Source organism: Gavia stellata, chromosome 4 (assembly GCF_030936135.1).
Source record: "Gavia stellata isolate bGavSte3 chromosome 4, bGavSte3.hap2, whole genome shotgun sequence".
NCBI lineage: Eukaryota > Metazoa > Chordata > Aves > Gaviiformes > Gaviidae > Gavia > Gavia stellata.
This window is the reverse complement of record NC_082597.1, coordinates 37,449,659-37,472,682: the sequence shown is the minus strand read 5'-3', so window position 1 is coordinate 37,472,682 and position 23,024 is coordinate 37,449,659. Positions and strand designations below refer to the sequence as shown.

The 23,024-nt window shown below is 42.5% G+C and overlaps 1 protein-coding gene across 1 annotated transcript in view; it reads left to right on the top strand.

The window, feature by feature from the left end:
- Nucleotides 1-23,024, top strand: part of PPM1H (protein phosphatase, Mg2+/Mn2+ dependent 1H) — a 141,897-nt gene that overhangs the window by 100,250 nt on the left and 18,623 nt on the right. Inside the window, exons 5-6 of the mRNA XM_059816677.1 lie at nucleotides 4,971-5,055; nucleotides 12,229-12,347. Of these exons, the coding sequence (XP_059672660.1) occupies nucleotides 4,971-5,055; nucleotides 12,229-12,347 (204 nt within the window). The remainder of the gene's footprint in view (nucleotides 1-4,970; nucleotides 5,056-12,228; nucleotides 12,348-23,024) is intronic.

Here is a 23,024-nt window from a genome sequence, read left to right as displayed (position 1 = left end):
TTTATCCTCTGTTGTAGAAATGTGCAGTTTAATGTTGCGTTTCAAATCATTTTTGGCTGAAAAAGTGTGTAATGGAATCAGGGTGTCCCCTGAATACTCCTAACAGTAGGAGATGCCTCTTTGTTTTGAACACCAGAATCCCAATAGACCCATGACAGCAGTGAAATTACACTTTTGACCTTGTTCACTAAAGTGTTTCTTTCTCTGTATGATTAAATGAGAGTAACCAACAATAGCTTCCTCTAAAATGTATGAGTTTCCCTCTGTTTGTTTCTCATAAGAAACTCAGAAAGGATGCTGTGCAATTCTCAGCTGATTGTGTTCTCCACAAAAGAAAAAAAAAGAAAAAAAACAAACCCTGCTTGATTCAAGGAGAGGTGGCTGTTTTATCCATATTAAAAATGCAAAAGCAATTGATATGTTGATATTTTCCTTAAGCCAGTGTTCTTGCTATATCCTGAGTGTGAGAGCAGCAGTACAACACAGTGGCAGATTTTTACCCTTTTGTTGCTTCATTCACCACATAAAAGGGCGTATATACCAAAGCACCAAATACTGTTTTACAGTATTGAATCTGAATATAGAAAATAACCATATACTTAAGGTTCTGTGTGAATGCTGAAATACTCAAAAGATCCCTTAGGTGATCATCATGGTCTATGCAGTTATGTCAATCCAAAAGATAAATGTAGTATTTTCTGTAGATTTACATGCAGTCTTTTAAGCTCTTGGTGTTTCTTTTCATTTGCGTGTGACTGAGTGGATGCAGCCCGCTGCAGGATTTGCTGTGACTGCCAGTCCTGCCTTACACACTGAGGCTCTGGCACATCTCTTGCTCCATATTTGGTTGTTCAGGGCATGGCTTCTCTGGATCAGAAAATGCTCAGTGAAGTGGCTGGAAGAGAGGTACAAAATCAGATTTTTGTTTCTTCCATTTTAAGTTACTTCAGCTGTGTTTTGAGGACCTTTTTTTCCCCAGTATATTCCTGTTTTCTGTGCATATTTACCAGCTCTGGATTAGGGGACGTACTTCCTTTGTCGTGCAGAGCAGGTGCCTGTGAAACTCAAGACCAAGTCTGATCCTGTAGTTTGTGTGGGTGGGGAGTTAGGTAGCTGGGTTCAAAAGAGGGGAAAGGACTCAGGGAAATCTGTAGTTTGCTTTTAGAAGGGATCAAAATAAGTGACTTAATGGCCTCCGTGGCCTCAAGACTTAACAGCAGTTTCTCCTGTTTGCTTGCTGTGGATGATCCACAGAGCATGGAGGGCAGTGCCCCAAGGGGGCTGCAGATCTGTGACTCCCGATTTCCTATCCTGCCAAAAAAACTTTTTATTTTTTAATTACTACTTCATTGGTGATACGAATTAATGATTGGTATGGGTCTGAAGCAACCTTGTCATCAGAGAATATTTGGTTAGTGCTGACATACTTCTCCCCTGCAAACATGAATCATCCGGCTGCCTTTGGCAGGCTCACCCTGTGGCTCTGCTATAATGTGTTTCACTAGTGTCACTGAAATTAAAATGTCACTATTAAACATAGCAGAATCAGATGCTCTCTGGGCACTGCATCTCTTCGAGTTCTTCTTGCTTCTTATGTAGCTATTTCTGACAGTTTAATAGGACAGCTGTATTCTGGTATAAAATGATACATTCATATTTCCACAGTGCATGGGTGCTAAATGCTTTCAGAGCGCTATTTCATTGCATACATGCATCTTTCATTGCATGGCAGAAGCAGTAATGCTCACGTAACGCCATGTTGCTGCTTAGTCCATTAGGAAGCGTAAAGTCAAAATTAATTGTCCTGCAGGACCGTGTAAGGTGGGTGTCTAAAAGCAGTTGCTGGGCTGTTTGTGGCTGCCGCATCAGCCAGGCTCCCTCCCCGTCAGCAGTTACTGACTTTGGGCTATTGAATTCAGGGCTCTGGAGGTTGCTCAGTGGGAAAAGCCTTCAGTCGGTGCTTGGCAGCTCTGTCACTGCGAGGTCACAGAAAGGGCAGTTCAGTCTCGGAACTCGATTAGGGCCTGATTCGGCACCTCTTCAATCACACGGGAAAATCCCACCGAGCAGGGTGACTCCTGGGCCAGGCTTTTGCACCCAGCTTCTCCAGTGAGACGGCTGACGAATGCGTCTGTTTTTGTCACTTAGGCTGTCAGAAATACCCTTTGCTGTCATGAAACAGCTAAGCAGCTGGTGTGGAAAGGTAAAGAGCCTGGTAAGAGGATAATGAACCCACCAGAGCTGAATTCAGACTGGTGACCTGTGTATGTCTGTCTGTGTCCCCCCCATTACTCATATCTAGAGCTGTCTAATTCCTCGGATCAAATAATTTGACTCTTATGAGCAGCTGTAACTTTCAAGTCGAATAAAGTCCAACCGCTGAAAACATTAATGAAAAACATAAAACTGAGGCCCTGTTTTATCAGGTATCAACAGCATTGCTTTAATTCCCCCCCTCCAAAGGTTTGGGGCTTTTTTTGTGCTGGGTTGTGCTTTTCATCCCAGGTGGCTGCGATTTCTAGTGAAAATAAGTTGAGCCATGAAAGGTTGACCCACTTGCCTCTGAATTGCTTTTTATATGATGTGAGTCCCTCAGGGCCCAATTCTACCCATAGAAGTGAGAATGATAGCTATCAACATATATAGGAAGTATGTCAGTGTGCACAAAGAAAAAAGGTGAAGCCCAGACTGGTCTGAGTGGTCTTTAAAATATGGATTTCCTGTGAAATGGTGATTAAAGGGGAAGCAAAGGATAATTAAAAAATTAGCCTGACGCGCTGGAAGTTATATCAATGTGTGTTTTTTAAACTAGCTCTTTCAGACAAGCACAGGATCAGTAGATCCCTTATGACTCTCTTAAACTACTGTGTAAAATTTGGTTAGTGTCTGATCAGCTCCTTTGATCAGTCTGGTCTAGACTGTTGCCAGAGTACTTACTCTGTACTAAACCCACAGTCCCCTGAAATGGAAGCCTACTCAAGTGAGTCAAATTACATATGAAAAGGTTATAAAAACTGTCCACTGTCTTTGAGTAAATGCGTCCGGTTCAAAGCCGAATACCTTAGGAATTGCAGAAATAAAAGCAAAGGTTTTTTTGCAGAAAAGAGGAGGTGGAGTTCTTAATTAATTTTTAAATGACTGTCTCAGAAATCCAAAAGAAAAATTTTCAGCAAACCTTTATCGTTTTTAATTGGACTGGCATTTTTGTAAGCCTGAAATATATCCAGATCCCATAAAGGGGAAAAAAATTCTATCAAAAATTCTGCACAAATTTCTCTTAAGAAATTAACGAGTTACAACTACCATGTCTGTCTCATTTCAAGCACACAATAATTGTTTTTAATTGTAGCAGTGGAGGGCTGGTGGGAGCTTTCAGTATGTAGGTTGCACTCTTGCCACCTCTAATTTCTTCATGGGATTATTTGCAAGAGAGTGCTGGAAGTCCAGGAGCAGTAAACTTGCTATCCATCAAAGCAGAGCTGTTTTCCCCTCATCACTGGAGCCTTTTCCCACCTCTCCCATTGTGGTGCCAACCTGTACCTGTCTGTTCTTTGCCACGTGAATCTCAGAAACGTGAACAGTTCTTTTCCTCTTTGATAATGCTCCTTCCTTTTGCGTACTAGCAATAGTAGATAATCATTGGGAGACAATTTTAGTCCAGTATCCTATCCAGAAGACTTGGAAAGTTATCCAGTGCCACTAATTTCTCAAAGCTGGTTTGTACCTGGGCTGGTTTTCTCAAGATGCCTGCGTTTTGAATCCAGAGGTTAAGTTTTCAGTCTTCGTGTGCCTACCATATTTGTTGGTTGCATTGCAGTGCCATCAGAATACCTGCCATAGAAGCAATGCCAGCGAATTGATCAAGTTATCAAGACAAGTAAGCTAGCAAGTAAATATCACATCAACAGGATGAAAAGATCACAGAAAGGAGACCGTTTAAAACATACAGAAACTGCAATCCAAGTGACAGTTGCTTGTTTTATCTATACCAAATTCTGTGCAGATTCGAGAGGAGAGCTGATACACTGCTACCGTCCAAACACTGAATTAATCTACTGATGATTGAGAAACAGCTCCACACCAGGCATTAAAATCTTTAGGATGATATGTAGTTCATCCAGCTCTTCGGAAGTGCCAAGTGTTACGTTACTATACTTACAGAGCTGTGTAAATAATGGAAAGATAAAAGAATGCAGTTCTGTGAGGGAATACATAACCACAGAATGGGATAGGAATACTGGATAAACCCTTCCCTCTTGTGACTGTGTTTCAGCCAGTGACATTACACCAGGGAAGAATTGGACTGTATTTTGCATACAGCATAGCAGATTATTAAGAGGCAACAGGCAGGTGTTTGAGAGAATTTCCTCTCTGCCATTTGCAGAAATGTATGTGAAATCTCCCAGCTGATCTATAGTCATTCCATTACCTGTCGTCTTTTGGCAGGTAACTAGTTAAATTTGTGTTAAACAGGATTTGCTTTGCCATTTCCATTTGCTGTTGGAGTAGAAATGTTCTGACATGACATATGACCGATCAATAATTGGAAAGTGCTTGCATGAGTCATTTGAAGCCAGTAGTTTAGACAGTGTCAGCCACAACTGGGATTAAAACCTGCAAAGAGTTGTTCTAAGGTGAGTGATTCTGCAGCATCTCCTCTGGGTGTCTGCATTTCACTTAATAAGGATACCCTGTAGACATCAACTGAAATAACTCTTGCCTCTGTTGCTTGGATGTTTTTGTGAGCTCTGAAATGAACTTGGCATATACAAATATACTTTGTTATCCAGCCTAAAGGATGCAGGGAAGGAATTATTATCCTGTTCTGTTGACAACTTCAGTAGAAAAGAAATGACTTTATTTTACTGTGACTCTGGAGAGAATAAGAAAGTTACTCTACCCTGTGGTTTTCTGGGTATTTTTTGATTTTTTTTTTTTCCTCTACTGATGATGCTTTATTACTATTACAGGGCTATAATAATCCGAAATGGCGAAGTCATTCCAATGTCTTCAGAATTCACTCCAGAGACCGAACGCCAGCGACTTCAGTATCTGGTAAGAGACCTGAGAACCAAATCAGTTGCTGCTGCTGACAAACATTGCCCGGTAATATCTAAGGTTCAGACACATGCTGCTGAGTTACTGTGGCTCAGTGAAGGACTACGTGTCTGCTGAACACCAGTGACTGACCATGTAATTCTTTTAGCCATCAGCAAATGTGGAGAAAAGCCTGGTGGTGCAAATCCCGATGAAGGAGTCTTGTCTCTTCTGTGAAGGCCATCTATTAGCATGGTTTTGCTTGTGTACCTTGTTCAGCTGCAGACCTTCAGTAGTTCAGTGGTGTTGGATAATAAGAGCTCAGACGTAGAGCTAACAAGCCACAGAAGTATTTCAATCCATCCCAGTGTTTACTGTGTGACGGTGTAAAATACTACGGACTGTTCTTTGTGTGCCTGTGAACAATATTGCAGGGTTTTATTCATTTGCTCTAATAGTATGCCAATAGTATCTTGATCAGGGAAAAGTTATCTAACTTAGAGGTGATCTTAGTGAGCATTGGTAGCTGCAGGATAGGATGGGTGAAGAAAGGCTAGTTTTATTTAGCATAGCAGCACCCATAAAGCTGGGATAGGGTGACTAGCTTAGATGTGGGATGCTTTATACACCAAGTTGCGTTGGCTGATAAGCTGCCCAAGAACCATAAATGAAAATGCATGGTGTTATTTTTCGGGCAATCCTGTTACTTTTTAAGTTTTTCATCAATGGTCAGATTGGTTGGTTGAAGTCGGTTGGCTGTTTGTCAAAATGTCATTCCTAATGTGGCGGAGAGATTTCTTTTGTGGTTCTTCTGGTCTCCTGCTTTTTTCCTCTTAGAAATTTAAGCTTAAGCCAAGGCAGGCTCACTGTCAGCTTTGCCTGATGCGAGGTGGACAGGCCAAGGCTAGTGGCGTTCCCTGGTCTTAAGGTGTCTTTTATCTTCAGCCTGGCACAAGCACTGTGGTTTGAAACTAGACAAAATGCCGGTGGTTGAAGGCGGGAGTGGAAGGTTTTAAAGAAAAATTGTAAATGTTTCTGCAATTGTCACATTTGATTTTTAGTCAGGTTCACTGGCTTGAAGCTGAAAATTTCAGAGGAAATACTGCTTTGGGAGTATTCATGTTCAGAGAACCAAATGGGAGAGAGGCCTAATAAATATTTACAGTTCAGTTACATTTAAAATAATTTGTTTGCTTTTAAAATAAAAGGTATGTTTAGTGTCTAGGGAGTCTGCTACTTCTGTACGAAATGAGAGATAAAGCATTGCCTGTAAGGGATTTTTTGTCTTTTGATGTCCTTTCTGGCCTATATTTGAAAACAGCAGCTGATCTGAAAAGAGTTTTTCCTGTTTCCTTTGGAAAATGCCTTTACCTTTGTTTGTTTATTTTAATTGTATATGTAACAAATATACCAGGGCTATGGGTATCATGTTCAAAGAAAATACATGCAAGACAGCAAGAGCGTGAAACAAAATTAGAGATAATTTCAAACATAACATTCTGTAAGTAACATTTTTAATCTAGTGTTTAAAAAAAAAAAGACCCCAAATTTCTTACAAAGTTGGCATAAACATTACACTCCAAAGGTTGCATCCGTCTTGCTGATTAGATCCCAAATAATTCTCCTTACTCACCTTGGCAGTCCCCAGGTTCTGCTATCAGTCTGTTGCACCATCTTCAGCAGTTCTTATCTGAAAGTTACTTTGGATTTATTTTCTTATATGCAGTTAAAGCTGATTTTCTTTGTTTCAAACATGTTGCAGTGCTCTTCCTGCACAATAGGAAGAAAATCATATAATCATTTTAGCATTAATATTTTACTTGGTAAATGCAGAGATACTGTTCACTGTGGGAAAGTTACTGCATGGGCAGAGGGAGGGTATGGATTTACAGCCTGCAGGCTACTGAGCGTTGGCTCCCTGTGCAGTAGACACTGTTAGCACAGTCAGGGCAAAGGATCTTTCCTCTGCCTTTAGTGCCTATTGATTGCTTCGGCCACACAGGATGTTGGTGTAGGTTAACCGGCATCTTCTGGATTCGCATCCTCTTTTCTGGGCCCTAATTTCCATGTGTAAAGAAATCTGCAGGATAATGAGTTGTTCAGGCCATGTGAGCATCTCTATATGAAGTCCTCCAGCCTCATCTTAGACAAAACTGTGCTTCAGCTAGTACTGGTTGAGTAACTGAGAGAGGGGGGAAATAAATGTTTTTCCCTATCCAGCTTCCATTTTAATGCAGGTTTATTGCCATGTGTCCAAGAATGGCCTTGGGCATAGACCTCTGGCATGGCAACTTCAAAAGAACAAGTTGACTACCCAGTCATTCTGACTTCTGAGCAGCTCTGGGCACGGTCATCCCTCCATCTCCACCTGCACCCCCTTTTTTGCAGTGGGAGGACAGCATACAGCTGCAGATTTCAGGCAGACTGTATGGCAGAGGCAGACTTCTGTGTCAGGGGACTTGTGAGAGTATTGCAGGAGGCAATCAATCCTTCAGTCAGAGAGCGCTTCTTAAGATGTAAGGCATGAAAGCCTTGCACCAGTATTCCCTTGGTCCTTCAGCTTCTGTTAGAGGATCAGTGCACCAAACTGCTTCCCTTCCACTGGTGGGTGGTCACGAGCCTCCTTTTCTTTTGACTTTTTGTGTCTTTCTTTTCTTTTTAGCACTGTGTCAGGAGAGCTCACACAGTGCCTACTCCAGGAAAGGCCTGGCTTCCTGTATTGGTGTATCTTGAGGGAGAACAAAATCCGGTATTGACTGGGAACTGCTCTGGTACATTCAGTGGTTGTGCAGGCAATGACTGCCAGAGGCAATTTTCCTTTCATCTTCTGAGGAGACTATTAATTTCAGTCATGATAGTCTAAATTGCAACAGTAAATGGCATAGATTTTGTTACTCGTTCCCTTGGAAAACGTGTTTAGAATTATTGATGAATGAGTGTATTGCAGATGGGTGCATTTCTATTAGTTATCAAAGTTGCACTTTGAAAATGTCATGTGAGGTCAGCGTGGTGTTACTGCATACCGTGTCCATGTGTGTAGCCAGGCAGCGCCCCAAAAGTTCACAGCTCAGGCCAAAGGTGGTGCACTGCTGCTACCAGGGCAGGCTTCACTACTAGTAGAGACCGGGCGGCCATCAGTGGCACTGAGCCCAGGGATGCTCTTTGTGTTTGGCACCATTCAAACGAAGGTTCGTGAGCCCAGACAGGGTTCAAAGAGGACCTATTCTTAATTGTTCAGATGAGGATTAAGTGATACTAACTTATCTGCTGAAGGATGCTTGGGGAACCCAAGCCTGAAGAGGAAATGAACCTAGATCTCCTGAACATCAGTTCAGTGCTTCAATCACCAATCAGATGCGTCTTAATTATCTTACAGTTCATGGCTCCCTGCATCCCTCAGCATAGGATTGTTTTGGCCATCTGACACATTGCACAATGCTGTGGTAAGAGATGTGTGGTTTTTTGGAAAGGGTCCTGGTCTTTCATAAGAGGAGAGACCAATCCAGGGATGGATTTGGTTCCTACTTCCCTCTTTCTTTCTACCACCATGTCCTTTAGTTTTAAACTTTGAATGGCTTAAACATGTCCATATGATAATGGCTGAGTAATTTGCAAAACTTCTGGATGCGTTGTGCTGTGCGTGCTGTTGTGAGCAGTAGTCCCATATAGTAGAATATCCTATTGGAGAAAATGGCACAATATGATAAGAGGATAAAGTTGTAAGATATAGTTGACACAGAGGAAAACAGCAATTCTGAAAATAACACAGAATACAGTGAAACTGCTACTGCCGGTGATATCCCAGAGCAGTGTGTACTGGAGGAGCTGGAAAAGGCATCAGCAGGCCTTACTCAAGTACAGTAAAATACATGCAGTGTTCCCTGCCACCTAATTAACTGACACACTAGTGTGTACGTCTAGGTTTATCTTAATTTCATTTTGCTTTGCTGATCCCCAGGAAGCACAGCAGGAAGTAAGTGGCCTTTTGAAAGAAATGTGACTAGTATTTCCTTGAGAGGACTCCCATTTTAAACAACTAATGTCAAATATAATACATCCAGCCACAAAATACACCATAAAATGGCAGAGTACCAAGAACACATGATGCAGACTATGCCAGATTTATGCCAAAAAACTATAATAGCTTCTGAAAGAAAAAGGATGGAAAATATTCCAGTTCCATAACACAGGATAACACTGTTGTCCGAACATACCTCATAAGGATATAGAAAGTGTTTGGTAGTCACTCTTTTTATTAACTTTTAAGTTCTCTGACTGATATTTCTGATCTGAGGTTCTTGCAAATCAAGACTAAACAAATGAAAAAACTGGAAAATATGGTGCCTTATCACTGATGAAATTCTGATAGTCAGTTCACTTACCGGTTTTGTTTCTCATTTGATCACTTGAGGGGATTTCACAGTGTCTGCTTGTGTATCTACTTGAAAGATCTGTAGATTTTTAAAGCATTGCGCTGTATTTATTTTCTGGTACTGCTGCCCAGCACAGTTTGATTGGGGTGGAGAGGGAGAAGAGTCCTGCCTTGCAGTAAATGGAGAACAGTTCTCAGCAAACCCAACTGGAAGTTGCAGCTGAGTTTTATAGTAGAACATTCTTCTCTCTGTAGAATTACCAGTGAAGCATCAGAAATAACTGTTAAAGAAAAAAGGCTAAAAAATACAGAAATCTTTTTTGAAAAAAAAAAAAAAAAGCCAAACAGAAATCACCATTTCTTCACATAAGAATTCATCTCACAGGCACCAGAAGCTTCCAAATTGCTCTCTTCCCTCTGTTCCACTGACGCCAAAAATATTAGAATCAAGTTAAGATCCCTGGATTGTAAATCAAGCATTGAGGCTTGGCTGCGGAAGAGAAATCTTATTTGAACATTAGCAGTCCACTGGTAACTCTGCCAGCTTTATTAATCTTATTTCACTTGTGACCTCAGACTTTCCATCTGACTAAATCTTTATGAAATGCAGTCTCTCCCAATCACTTTACCTTTTCAGTAAAGGAAATTCTTGTTTTCAAGGGGAAAAATGCTAAAAGCCTGTAACTTTTTTCTTCTGGACCTATGATCCAGCCTAATAAGTAATCTCATAACCTAAAGGTTAAATAACTTCATGTTGATGTCAGGTATGAGGGTTTTTTGCTTTAAATAAGGCTTCTTGTTTTGTAGGCAGGTGACAGTAGTCTAGCTAGAAGTGGTTTGCAATGATTTAATCAAGACAGGCTGTGCATTTTTAAAAGTGAACTGAATTGCACTTTCAAAGCAGACTGACTTCATTGTTTACAGTATCATAGACTAGAAAGAATTAAAAAATGTCAAAAAATGTCCAGCTCTGCTGTCAATGTGTAGCAATGTATCAAATAAATCATTAGGGATGTTCCATCTTTTTTGTGACTGGAATGAAAATAAATAAAAATAAAAAGTTTACATGCACTTTTAAATAAGGAATCCAGAGTTCTGGAAGTATGGAAAGCCTCATCTGGACTATTACTGCTAGACCTTTCAAAAGTCACTAGTTCTTCTCAACCATTTCTGTAATGAGGAACAGTGATCCAATTAGAGGGTCCTTGAAAACAATGTTTGGGTGGAGGAGGGGACCTTGGCTGACTGTAGACTGCAGGAAAAAAATGTAATTCCCCTAACTGTACACCGAGAGAGAATTTGATGGCGCTCCTGTTCCAGGAAGGGATCACAATGTCAAGATCATACTTGCATGCTTGAAAGCCGCCTCTTGAAAGCAGAATCCAATCTTGTCGGCTACACAGAGCAATCTCCCTCAGTCCCATTTCAGCCGAGCTTGAGATGTTTTCTGGAAGGATGTCTGGCAACGGGAATGGGGACAAGCTGATGGAAGGTTAGCGCTGTGATGTGCTGAGCCTGATCCAACTCCTGTTAAATTGAGTGGGAGCAGGCTCGGCCCTTAAATGCAGGAAATATTTTATTGTGAACTATCTGCATGATAGCTGCCAGGTAGATCAATAAGGACTTCCACTGCTTCCTGCCGCTCACCTTTGATGAGCGCTAGATTTATGACAAACCCACAAACTAAAGCCAGCTCATTTGGTCTGCCTTGATGGCAGCTGCTGCTGGAGATAAGGCAGACTTTATTGCCCTAACTGGCTGGATAAGGAAAAAGTGTTATCTGCAGAAAGGTTAAGAAACACAACTTTTCAGTTGCCTAGCAAATTTGACTGTGTCTTCAGAAGAGCTCGCTCACAGTGCGGCTTTGGGGAGGGAGGGGGAAAGGCTTTTTTATGCAAATATTAAAGAAAAATGAGTGAGGTTTAAGGATTAACCTATCATGTCAGGTGATCTGTGTATAAACCCAAACCAAAAATCTGCGTGGTGGACAAAGAGCCTTATGATGCTCTCGAGTCGTCAGCTCTGGAGCACATGAGCCTCGGGCACAGCTCTCGCAAAGAGGCATCCCAGCATCTGCAGAGCAGCAACACCAGAAAGGGCAGCAGCAGTATTTGAACGTTAAACTGTCAAAAACATTAGTTGTGGTTGTTGCACAAGACTGCTGCTGCTTTTATTAAAATCTATTCTGTACAAAGGAAGTAGTTTTTAGAAAATATGAAAATAAAGTGCTCTGCAACTTGTGTTTATTTGCAGTGTCTCATGCGATAGGGTGCAGCACACTGAGCAGGTAAAAGGGAGTATTTTTCTCAAGGTGGTGAAAATCAGTGTGGTAGTAATATTAGGTTGTGTGTGGTGTTGGCATAGCTGAACCTGGAGTCAAAAAGCTGAAGCTTCACTCCACACACACCCCTCCGAGTCTCTGCTTGCTCCATGGCTTTGTCCTTTGATCAGTCCCTTCTGTCAGGTCGCTGACTTACAAAAGGAGGTGTGTTCTGTTTTACGAAGCCCTCCAGATTCCTTCAGGGTCAGCGGATCAGGTGTACTTTAGAGATCCCAAGTGTTGAGGAGCAGGGAGAAGTAGTGAAGGATTTTGAGGGTAAGAGGACTGCTCCTTGAAAGGCTGCTGCTGGACACCAGGCAGTGTCCGAACTGGTGTATGTGCACATTGTTTGCTGAAACAGAGCTCACAGTCTTCCTTGTTTAAAAAGGGGGGGTGGGGTGGGAAATATGTGTGGGAAGGGATGGTAATGCTACCTCATTAAAAATAGATGATGTCTTCTTTTATGATGTGGTATCTATGGCTTGGTTTCTACCCACAGGCTTACATGCAGCCCCACTTGCTGGGAAATGAGTTCACACATTTAGAGTTTCCACGGAGGGTGCAGCGCAAGGAAGTTGGAAAGAGGATGCTCTACCGTGACTTCAACATGACTGGCTGGTAAGAATGTGTCCTTCTCAGCATGGGGTCAGCCTTCTCATCAACCAATGCCTGCTTTGTATGTGTCTTTGATTAGTGTAAACTGCATCAAACATGGAGACGTACACCTGTGTACTAAAGGGAAAAGTATTTCCTTCTTTCAGATGTATTTTTCTTTTAGAAGTTAACGTTTTAAATAAGTTGACCTCCCTCCAGAGCCAGGACCTGGATTCATTTTAACATGTGAGCACTCAGAGTGGAGCAAACACATAAAGAGGAAGACGTGCCAGGGGATCTTCCTGAAAGCTAAACAACTTTCCTATCTTGGAAGTAGCTTTTTATAGAATCTGGATCAGTGGGCCATCATGCCTTTGCATGCTAAGGAACGCTTGCAGAAGGGAAGAGCTGCCTTCCATACTCCAGTGCAGCTGATGCTTGATTTGTGTAACCCTTGAGGAATTGTTTTAGAGATGGGCCTATCTGAATAAAATTCATAGCCAGCCTAAAATGAAAAGGCTTGAATGAATAGCATTTACTTAATGAAGTGAAGACAGGAAGAATGATGAGGTTTTTTTGTCTCTGGCTAAATGTCTTCATTGTTTTGTGTCGGTTCAAGAGGCTTCTTCTCAAGTGACTCCTGCTCACTTAAAGAAGCCCTCATCCTTGCTGTTGTGGGCTCTGTGTGTGACCTATAAAGCCAAAGACCCCACATATGCAAATGGTCTTTGCTTCCATGCTGTTGGTGTTTTAGAATCCTTAGCAAATGTCCTTTCAGGATGGGAAAGAATGGAGGGGGTTAAAAAGCCTGAACTCTTGTAGGTTTGGAGACTTGGATGCTCACACGCAACTACAACTCCATATGCTTCTGATTTGTCCCATACTTTATAGGCCATAAATATAATGATGTTTTAATAGAGTAATGATCTAAGTTTAATATTATCTGGAATGTTTGTGCAGAACATGTTAATCTGGGAATAACCATTGTTGTCCATCATCTTAAATGGCTGCTAGTAGAATATGTAGTCTCACCCTGAGAATGATGACTTCACATTTTAAAAAGGCTACAGGCATGAACAAAAGAATAGGAACAGAATAAGAACATTGGATCAACTGAGGACTTAAACAGCAAAACATTTGGAAGATCATGAGACACTCTCCCAGTTTCTGCAAAGGAAGTTTTCTTATTAAACTCCCGGATGTGTCTCAAGGCATCAGTGAAGAGTGACTTCATGTAGACTTCCAAAAGCTTTTTTTCAAGATGTGAGATGCTATTGAAAAAAAAAAAAATTCTAATTTGGGGGAGAGCTACAGAAGTATCGTGGGCCAAGAACTTCCTGAGGGGAGAGTAAGAGCAGAATTCTTTCATCATGGTTGGAATGTAAAGAGGGTTTCTCCAGGTTCATGGCAGCTGTTTTGCGTTTCCCCGTTGGTTAGTGGTCTGGAAAGGAAATGAGGTTAGAATGGTTGAAGTTGTAGCATTCGCAGGTGACACCACTGCTCTTTTCCTAATAAACAAGAAGGGCCTTGAGGAACTGCAAAGAATTAAGTGATTTACATGAATGGGCATCACAGTGATCAAATTTGGTGTTGATAAATACCAAGTAAAGCATGAAGAGCGAAAAATAACTATTTGTGCACACTAGAGATTCCAAATGAAGTTGAGAGCCACGTCAAAAAACCCAGTGGAAGTTCTGCTTACTGCGATTTTTCCAGTCAAAATCACCAGCAGAACGTTGGGATGCATACAGGGTTGAAATGGTTAAAAATTAAATGAAGAGATAATTTTGTTTATGAGTTTGTACCTCTTTTGTGAATCTGTGCATAGCACTTCACCTTATTCAAAATGGTTATTGCATAGCTAATACTGTTTGGCATTAGAAGAAAGATAAATAAGAAGGAATGCAAATTTTAAATGTAGAATAATGAGTAAGGTAGAAGAGCTTGGGTACGTCTAAATGGATGGCAGATTTGATTCAATGTATTCTTTTTCAGTACTGGTGTGTGAACTCTGTTAACTCTAGCATATGGCAGGCGGGAGAAGAGAGTTGATTTTCCTGAATTTCCTGAAGTGTAGGACACGTGTTGATCCAGTTACAGTTTCTAATATGGTCAATGCAAAAATTACCACCAGTTTAGCACAAATATGCCTAGCTGTGAGCAGTTATTCCAGAATAAATACTTAAACTGTGACTTGAAAATTCAAGTCTGAATTCACCTCAGTGTTGTCCCAGAAAGAGGTGGCCTGTGCCAAGCAAAAGCATGTGGAGACTGTGATGAGGCTGCCTCTCCTTGCTGTTCCTTTTGACTTCTGGCTGGAAGTGGAAAATGGGGGCTACATTTTTGTGCTGAATAAAAAAAATCATCATCTTTTACCTGCTCCATATGCCACAGCTAGTGCACCAGTTACCTCTTTGTTTGCCTCAGGACAATAAAATGGTGAGGGAATTGCTCTATCGCCATACATTTATCTAAATCAGAGCCCTTCTAAATAAGGATCCATTTCTTTTTGCAGGGTGTTTCCCCAAGGGAGTCTTGTTTTCCATCAAATTGTGTGCAGTGATCTCCTAAGCCGAGGAGAGGCAATCTGTTTCTATTTATCCAAAAGTCTGGGTCAATTTTAATGGTTGATATTGTGGACAAGACATTGTATTTTCAGCTTGGTGGGCTCTCAGAGGTGATGGTTTGAGGTGGCTGGTGTTTCACAGTGGATGTTTTCCACTTCAAGCATTTTGCTTCTATTGTCTTCCCTTTCTAATTCCTAGATTTAACTGATGCATCAGGACACAGCGGCCGAGGACATGTCTGTTCTGCATTTGTTTCTAAGGACAATATCTATCATGGAGAATAAATTAGCATATATATATTCCTTTTCTAGGAAACATCAGATGGAGCTTGGCCAGCCAGAGCATGATACACTAAAACACTGCCAGACTTTTATCACTTACAATGCAGAAGATCAATTGTCTGAACCTTTTTTTGGTCAGTGACTTCACTGTGTGTTGACATTTGCACGTACATGGAGAGAGGTGATGTTAGGAAGAAACAGCCACTCTTACACTCAATTACTGACTCCTTTAGTGAGAGGGTGTAAAACTTTCTCTGCTCTGATGTTTCCTCAGGAAAATAAACTGTTTTATTTTAAAATTCAGGACACTTTCTCTGTTTTCTATTAGAAGCTGTATGATTTTATTTTTTTTCCCTTCATTTTTACCCTTCTCCTGTGCTCTGGAGCTTTTCAGATTCTCAACAATGGCTTGGCTTGCCCAGCTTGTTTGGATTACAAAAGGTTATTGTCTTTGGGTCTGTCATAATGCATTTGGCTTTTTTTTTTGCTTTTTGCTTTTTCTTTCTTTCTTTTTTTTTTTTTTATGGGAAGTTTCCACACTGGCTTTGTCTTAACAGCCCACAGTGGTAGCAGAGCTGCCAAGTTTCCCCGCAGCATTAGGACAACCACTGATCCATCAATGTGTACCCCATCACTAGTCCAGGCTGCCTGTAACTGCTTTGAGACCAGCCTTTCCCTGGTCCCTCTGGTTCTCCCATCCTTTCTCTTTTCTTTGCATTGGCAGTTGGGATGAGAAATCCGTTGTATTAAATGTATCTAAAATAAATCCCACTTAGGTGGGAGCTGACTGTGAGCTGCCTCTCCTGCGCCTTTGCCCCACATGCATTGTGGTTGAGCAACCATTGCAAAACGCGTACTGTAGCTGGCAAAGCATCTTAAGAGCTGTGTCTCCTGCTGAACAAGCCTCTGAGCTGTCTTGAGCCATAATTTGCTGGCAGACATCTGTGTTACTGACAGTCTTTCACAGCTGGGTTTCTGGGCTGGGGTTTTCAGGCCCGTGGCTTGCAGAGTTTAAACTTGTATTGGAGAGAAGGTAGTTCTGGTGGCTTTGACAAGTCCTGGCAACAGAAGCATCAAGGAAGACTTGGTGGCCACGTAAGCAAAGTGCTACCAGTGCTTAAAAGGGGTGCAAGTAGACTGAGGTAGAAATATGTGGGGGAAAAAAGCAGTCCTGATAATAACTGCTCCTTAAAAGGACTGCACGGAATTAGTATGCTCTGTCTCCGCCTTTTATGTTAAAGTTAAGACACGGTTGGTCAGGTTTTCTTTACTCGGGGGTGAATCCAGTGTGAACAATTTTGAAGTACTTTGCTCAGACTGTATCCTAGACACCTTCCCAAAACCTGGTTTTCTGGCTTACTCTGTCCGTCACTGGCGCAGTGGCTCCTTCCAGGGTTCTTCTCTCAGCCTCCTGCAGGGCCGGAGGAGCTGGACAGCGCTGCGCTTAACCAAGGGCATCCAGAAGGCACTACCAGCTGGAGTCGGCTCTTGTGGTTTCAAAATTAATTTTTTGCTCCTCCTTGGAACGCAAACAGTGGCCTTTCTGCTACTTGTGCTGAAGTGGAGTTCTTTAAATGCTTGTTTCCGGATTAGAGCTTTAGCTTTTTGACTTGATTTTAGGGTGGCAAAAGAGCCCTAGATAACAAGTGCGATTTTTCACCTGATTTGTTGGCGGCTTCTTTTGCCCCCGGGAGTGCACAGAGTTGAGCTGCTTCCCATCAAAAATGGTCTGAGCAGGTGTAGTACCCACCATGTGTCATGGGCTGAAGCCCAAGGCGGCAGCGAGTGGGGGAATTGGGCGCTGCCTCTGAGCGCGCCGTATGCGCAGTGGCAGCGGAGCCCTCACCAGCTCTGTGTCTGTGTCTGGCGAGGGGTTGCTGTGGCACACGGTTACCACCCGAGGGTCAGCCTGTGCTGGGGAATCACCCGCCCTCGTGATTTATTCCAAAGCAGGGAGGCTGGTGCCCTGGGGCGAGTGCTTAAGCAAAACCCATTTTATTCTAGAGTCAACATTGTCCACTGCCTGGAAAGCCGCCAGCCTGCTCTGTGCTTGCCCTTTTCTTTCCAACAGGGAATGTCTTTCAGCCTCTAAGCATCTGATTAAAAAAGCAACTTCACTTTTCAAGCCATTTTATTTTGTTTGGGATGGATGCCTTTTGCTTTCATTGTGCAGCCTGCCTTGCCGTCTGCGGTTCAGACTCTGGCTCACAAAAACCCGGCTCTCATTAATCACTTATTGGGGATCCAGAATACCCCGGTGAGAGCCAACGTACATGTTTTGCTTGGTAATGTGCAAGCTGATTTGAACAAATATTGCCAATGCGGCCGCTATCTTATTCTTTATTGCTGGGCTCGATGTCCTTTGACAGCACATTCAGGTAGCCTGCCTGAGGAGTGCCTGAGCAGATTGAGAAATGCCACAGAAATGCTTTATGGAGCAGGCGCCCGTGCTGCACCCCCCTTTAATATAAATTGATTTATTGAATCAAGCACAGAAGCCCTGCTACAGAAACCTCAGGCTATATCCTCTGGAGAACCACCTAATAAAACAGCCCCAACTGACACTCCTCATTAGCTTTTCCACCGATCCCAAGGCAGTATTTAAAGTGGCAGTGTCCCTCTTTTCGGCCTGAATTTATCTGCTGGCTAATGCCTGTGGGTCTAATTAGCTTAGCATTATTAGTCTTATTCAGATAAGCTGCATTTCCTAACAGCTTGATTCCAACTTGTAAAAAGTAATTGGAAGTCTGCAAACCCTGTGCCGTAACCTGCTTGATTGTGCCTTTTAGCCAAATTCATGTAATTTACAAAAAGTCATCCTTTCTTTTTTGTGTCGCCCCCCCCGCCCCGCCTTTTAATTGAGCTTTTTTGTCTAGTGAAACCTTCTGTGCTTCTTCTGTTGAAATCCTGTCTGTATTGTTGTGTTCGAGACCTCAGCCGTATCCTTTGTGTAATCGCCAGGGAGAAATCAAATTTTAATTTCATAATTACTTCACAAGAAAGCAGCCTTTTCCCCAGTCATGCCTAGTATTAATTTCCTCCCAGCAACTTACATTTTCATAATTTAATGATTATGGGCCACCTTTGCAGCACTGGGCCTTTCTCGAGAAGGGAGAGGTAGGATGTCATTTTTGCAGCAGAAACCATAATCCACAGCCTCTTGCCTTACTTTTTTTGTCTTTGCTCTCATCTCTCATAGCGAGGTAGCCAGGAGCAGGACGGGGCATGCCTCTTCGGTGCGCGCAGCCAGAGCAGCTTGCTGGGTTGTGTCTGGGACACAGCTCTGCGATGATGAATGGCTGTTTGCTATGTGCATGTTATGCATCTTTTCAAGATTTGCAGCCCTCGCTGCAGAAGCAGCAGGAGGTGAGAGCTGACCTGCTGTGTGCAGCACATCTCCTGACAGTGACGAATGACTCTGCCTTCCCCCAGTGCACACATGCCACAGGAGTCGAGCCAGTGTCTTCGGGGCAGGAGAAAGCAGAAATAAGAAAGTAATAGCGCTGCTACAAAAGAGAAAACTTAAGTCTGGTGTAAAGCTTTTTGTAAATGGCCTCTCTGGGGCCAAGTGAGTCTGACAAGAATGAGGTTGGTCTAAGTCATGTCCTGCAGGAGCATCTTCTGGAAGCAGCACATCTAAGGCCTGTCCCTGCATGGCTGTGCAACTCTGCTTGGGCTTTGCCTTGGCACAAGGTCAGGTGCTGCACATGCAAGGATGAACAAAAGGCTCCCAGTCTGTAGAGCTCTGTTTTATCAGACAGAAACTAAACTGAAATAAGGTAATCTCCAGTCTGAAAACCCAAGCAAAAACAACTCTTCCTCCTTGTAAGGTGAAGTCTTTCCCCCACTCCTGCTTTCTCTGGCTTCCCCGGCTGCACAAATTTCACGTAACCTCTGCTGGGTCCCTCGGAAATCCTCTTTCTTTTTGTTGCCACCTAGGATTGACTTATGGCTCTGCTCCCAGCTGAGAGGAGGCCCCTTGCTCCTCAGAGGAGTTTCCAGCACTGCTGTGGGACGGTGAGGTCTCTGTTTGCTGTGTCTCACTGCCTGCCGCATCCTACGCTACAGCGATCTTTCCCAGAAGAGTTTGCTCCACAATTCCGCCTTAGCAGACATCTCCTTTCCTTCCAGCTTCCAAGTGTGGAGCAGGCACTGCAAGGCGAACGTGCAGTCTTTCTCCCATCTGCCTCACCACATCCTTTTAACAAGTACAGCAAAATGTGAATTTACGAACGGTTCTTCTGTCCATCACAGTGCTTTAAGCCCATAGGGTGTTGACAGCCCACTTCCCCTACCCCTCTATCTCCAGAGTAAATTGCTGACAAACATTCCTGTTGGTCTTTTAAAAGTAGAAGAGACGAAGTATATTTTTAGAAGTCTTCAAGACAGCAAATTGGCTTGAAAAAAAAATTTGGCCTGGTGAGACTGTTGCAGAACATGGAGCCACTTGATGTGCAGCTGCAATGTCCGCACACAGTTTCAGTCACTCGTGAGTGGCGGAAGTTCACCCGGTCACAAGTAGCAAGTACACTTGCTCTGTCCCTCCCAGCCTCCTGAGCACAAAATGAGCAAGTGGAGGGCGCTTATAAACACCCTCAGTTAATTTTTTTTTCTGATTTTTTTCCCCTTTTTTGGGGGAAGCACCTCTCTAGGTATTTGGCCACCTTCTCCATGACTTTTCCTCCACCTGTGTCTTTTAATGCTCCAACAGAGGTAAATGGACTAAAAAAAATCAGCCACACTCCAGGAGGCATCTGAGAGAAGATGCTGGTGCTTGAATCTTTAAAATGGGCTGGCCAAGATGGATGGAGTTTGTTTTGATTAGAAGGATTTCTTCCACAGGAGTATGTGGTACTGGGGTACATGTCTTCTCCAGACAAAGTCCAAACTCTGTCTTAGGACTGTACACCATAGTGAAGGCTCTGTGGAGGTCCAGAGCTCACATGCCGATTTGATTTGACCAAGCCAGAGATCATATACATTTACAAGCCATGCTGAGATTTTTTTTTTTTTTAATTTGTAGATGGGTAGACAGAACTAGGATTTGCAAAATGAAATGTTGTACATTGTCAGGTTCAGAAGAAGGAGTTTCTGAATTTTCTAGGAAAAACACATGTTTTAACACTTATGTGTTTTCCTGTTTACCTGAAAGAAACCCTATGAGAGTATCTTGGCTTAGAGTAGATGTTTCCCTAAAAACTCTTTGGTACATATGTGCACATGCATCTGTCAACTTCAATCCATTTGGGTTTGCCATCATCTTTTCTCTTAATAAACATTCCTATAGTTTGTGTGTTTTTATTATCTTTGTTTATCATAGTTTTGCCTCATTAAACTATATGTGAGATGAGTAATAGGGGAAAGATGCTGAGGCACTGGAACATTAAAGCTCACCTACCTAGAGGGTACTTAGTATCAGACAGTGCTGTCTGGATTTAGAGATCCTGCCTCTGCAGAAGCACATCTGTGTAAGGACAGTTTTAAAAAATTATGGCTAGATCCAGCCATAAATTGCATCATTTTCAGTAGCTCTGTGCCTAACCTGTGCTACACGTTTTTTCTTCTTGGTAGTAAGCACGCACTTACGCTGGTTTAATGCCTGTAGTTCAATAGACAGTACAGATAAACAGTTCCTTTTGGGTTGGTGATTTAAGCTCTGTTATCCAAAGGGCTAGCTCCAATCCACTGATTCCTTGTGTGGGAGGGGAAAAAACCACTTTCTCTCAAGTTTTGTATTGCCCAAGGATTAAAATCTGATTTTCTATTGGTATGACCAAGGAAAGTTGGGGACAAGAGGTTGCTTGGTTAGCTGGGGTGGTTTTGTTGTGGGGGGTTTTCGGGGGGGGGGGGGGGGGGGGGGGGGGGGAGGTGTTTGGAGATAGTTCTGGATTTGGCGTTTTTTACAGAGTGGTAGCAAAGCAGTGCTAGAAATACACTGCATCCACAAACCTTACTCAGAGGAGAACCTTCACCCTTGTAGTCAGGATGATCTAGGACATTTCTGAAGCTGTAATGCTTTTTCTTGCTTGCTTGCCACAGGTGGGTTTTGCTTTATGCTTCGAACTAAAGCCCTTTGATGATTCTTTTTGCTTTTCCTCATGTTTAATTCTCAGTTTACTATCAGATCTCACTAGCAGAGATGTGAAATACAAACTTTCTAAAGCCAAGTGCTATGGAAGAGCAGAGCACAGAGTTTGGATTCCCCTGTCTTTCACAGAACTGAGCCTTCCAGGTCAGGGTAGATTGTGTTTTCGCCACCATCTGTTGTGCCTGGGGATGCCAACACAATACTTTTCATGACCAGTAACCTTACACAGTTTGCTGGGGAAGGAAAAAAAAAAAAAGTGGATTTTTTTTTTTTTTGTCATCAACAACTTCTACTCTTATATGAATTTGTATGTGCTTTCAGAAGGCCAATTTTAAGAATAAATTATATGGCAGGAGAATGCGTAACACATGTAATAAATCATCTAGGATTTTGGCTCTGAAATGTGTATTTGGGAGCTGACCAGTTTTTCAAGTTCTGACCCAGCAATATGCAGGTAACTTTGGTAATCTTTCATTTAAAGAGTGCCTAAAGCACTGCTAATGACCTCAGCACTGTAGGAAACTTTTTCTGTAGATTGTCTTGTGCATTTAGCAGCTTCTGGTGATTATTTCACCATGTATTTAGAGCAGATTCCAGTTAGCATATGAGTAACATCATGTCAGTCCTAGTTCTTTCGTTCTGACATCTCTCTTGGCTCCCAGTGCGATTTGGCCCAGTTTTCCAAAATGTTGATCCTGAGTCCAAATGTAACTTTGTGGGTGGTACATATGTCAAGCCCTAGTTCAGTATTTTTGGACAGCAGTAGCATTTCATAATTCTTTTGAAATGAAAAGAAGAAACGAAGTTAACTGAAGAAAATGCAGCTAGATCTAGCTGGGTACAAGCTTGCCTTTTCTACTCCCCCCTCCGCGCCCCTGTTTTTCCATTTGGAAAAATAGAGGTTTACGTGGCAGAAGCACTTGACAGGATTTAGGCTCACTTAGAGCAGCAAGCAATAGCATAGCTTTGTCTTTATAACCTGTCTTGTCATGCCCTGGTGGCCACTGAGACCTCCTGGGACGCAGATGAGGAAGATGGCGAGAGTGGAGGGTTGCAACCTGTGTTTGTGTTTGTTAAAACAGTGAGCTAGGCTGAATTACGTAGATGGCTGAATAAGGCTGTGTTGGCACTAAAGAAGCCAAACAACCCCCTCAGGTTCTCTGTCTGTTTGATATACCTACTGCCATATTATATCTTTAAATACAGCACAGGAAGGTATAAATGCAACTTTATTACATAAAATCAAGTGAAATAGTCCAGAAGGTTGTAGCCTGTGTGAAATAAACACGTGTACAAAGTACAAGAGGTTTTACAGGGCATAAATCAAAATGAGCTTCATAACTTCCTTTCTCCTCCTCAGTGCAGTTGCCGAGCTACTAGCTGAAAAGCTGTCCTTCATCCTTCTCTTGCAGCAAACCACATGCTCCTATATTATTAATTCTGTTATGCTAGTAATGCAGGACATAGGTACTTCTCTAGAGTGTCTCAGGTTGCTTTTCAGTGTGTCTGTGCCAGCTCCACTGCTGCAGTTGCAGTTCTGAGCATTGTTTTTCAAGCACTGATAAATTTTCAGGCAATAGCAACATCAACAAAAAAAGCGTGTTTGAGATGAGTCTTGACACCCAAGTTCTGAGCCCAAAAGGTGATTTGCTGTGAGAAACCACAAAACAAATCACTGTAGCCCTCTGGGCCTCCCTCACTTCGTTGTGTAGTTTCAGAGGTCACAGGCCAGCCAGCTGTCCTTCCTAATCGGCTGATGAAACAA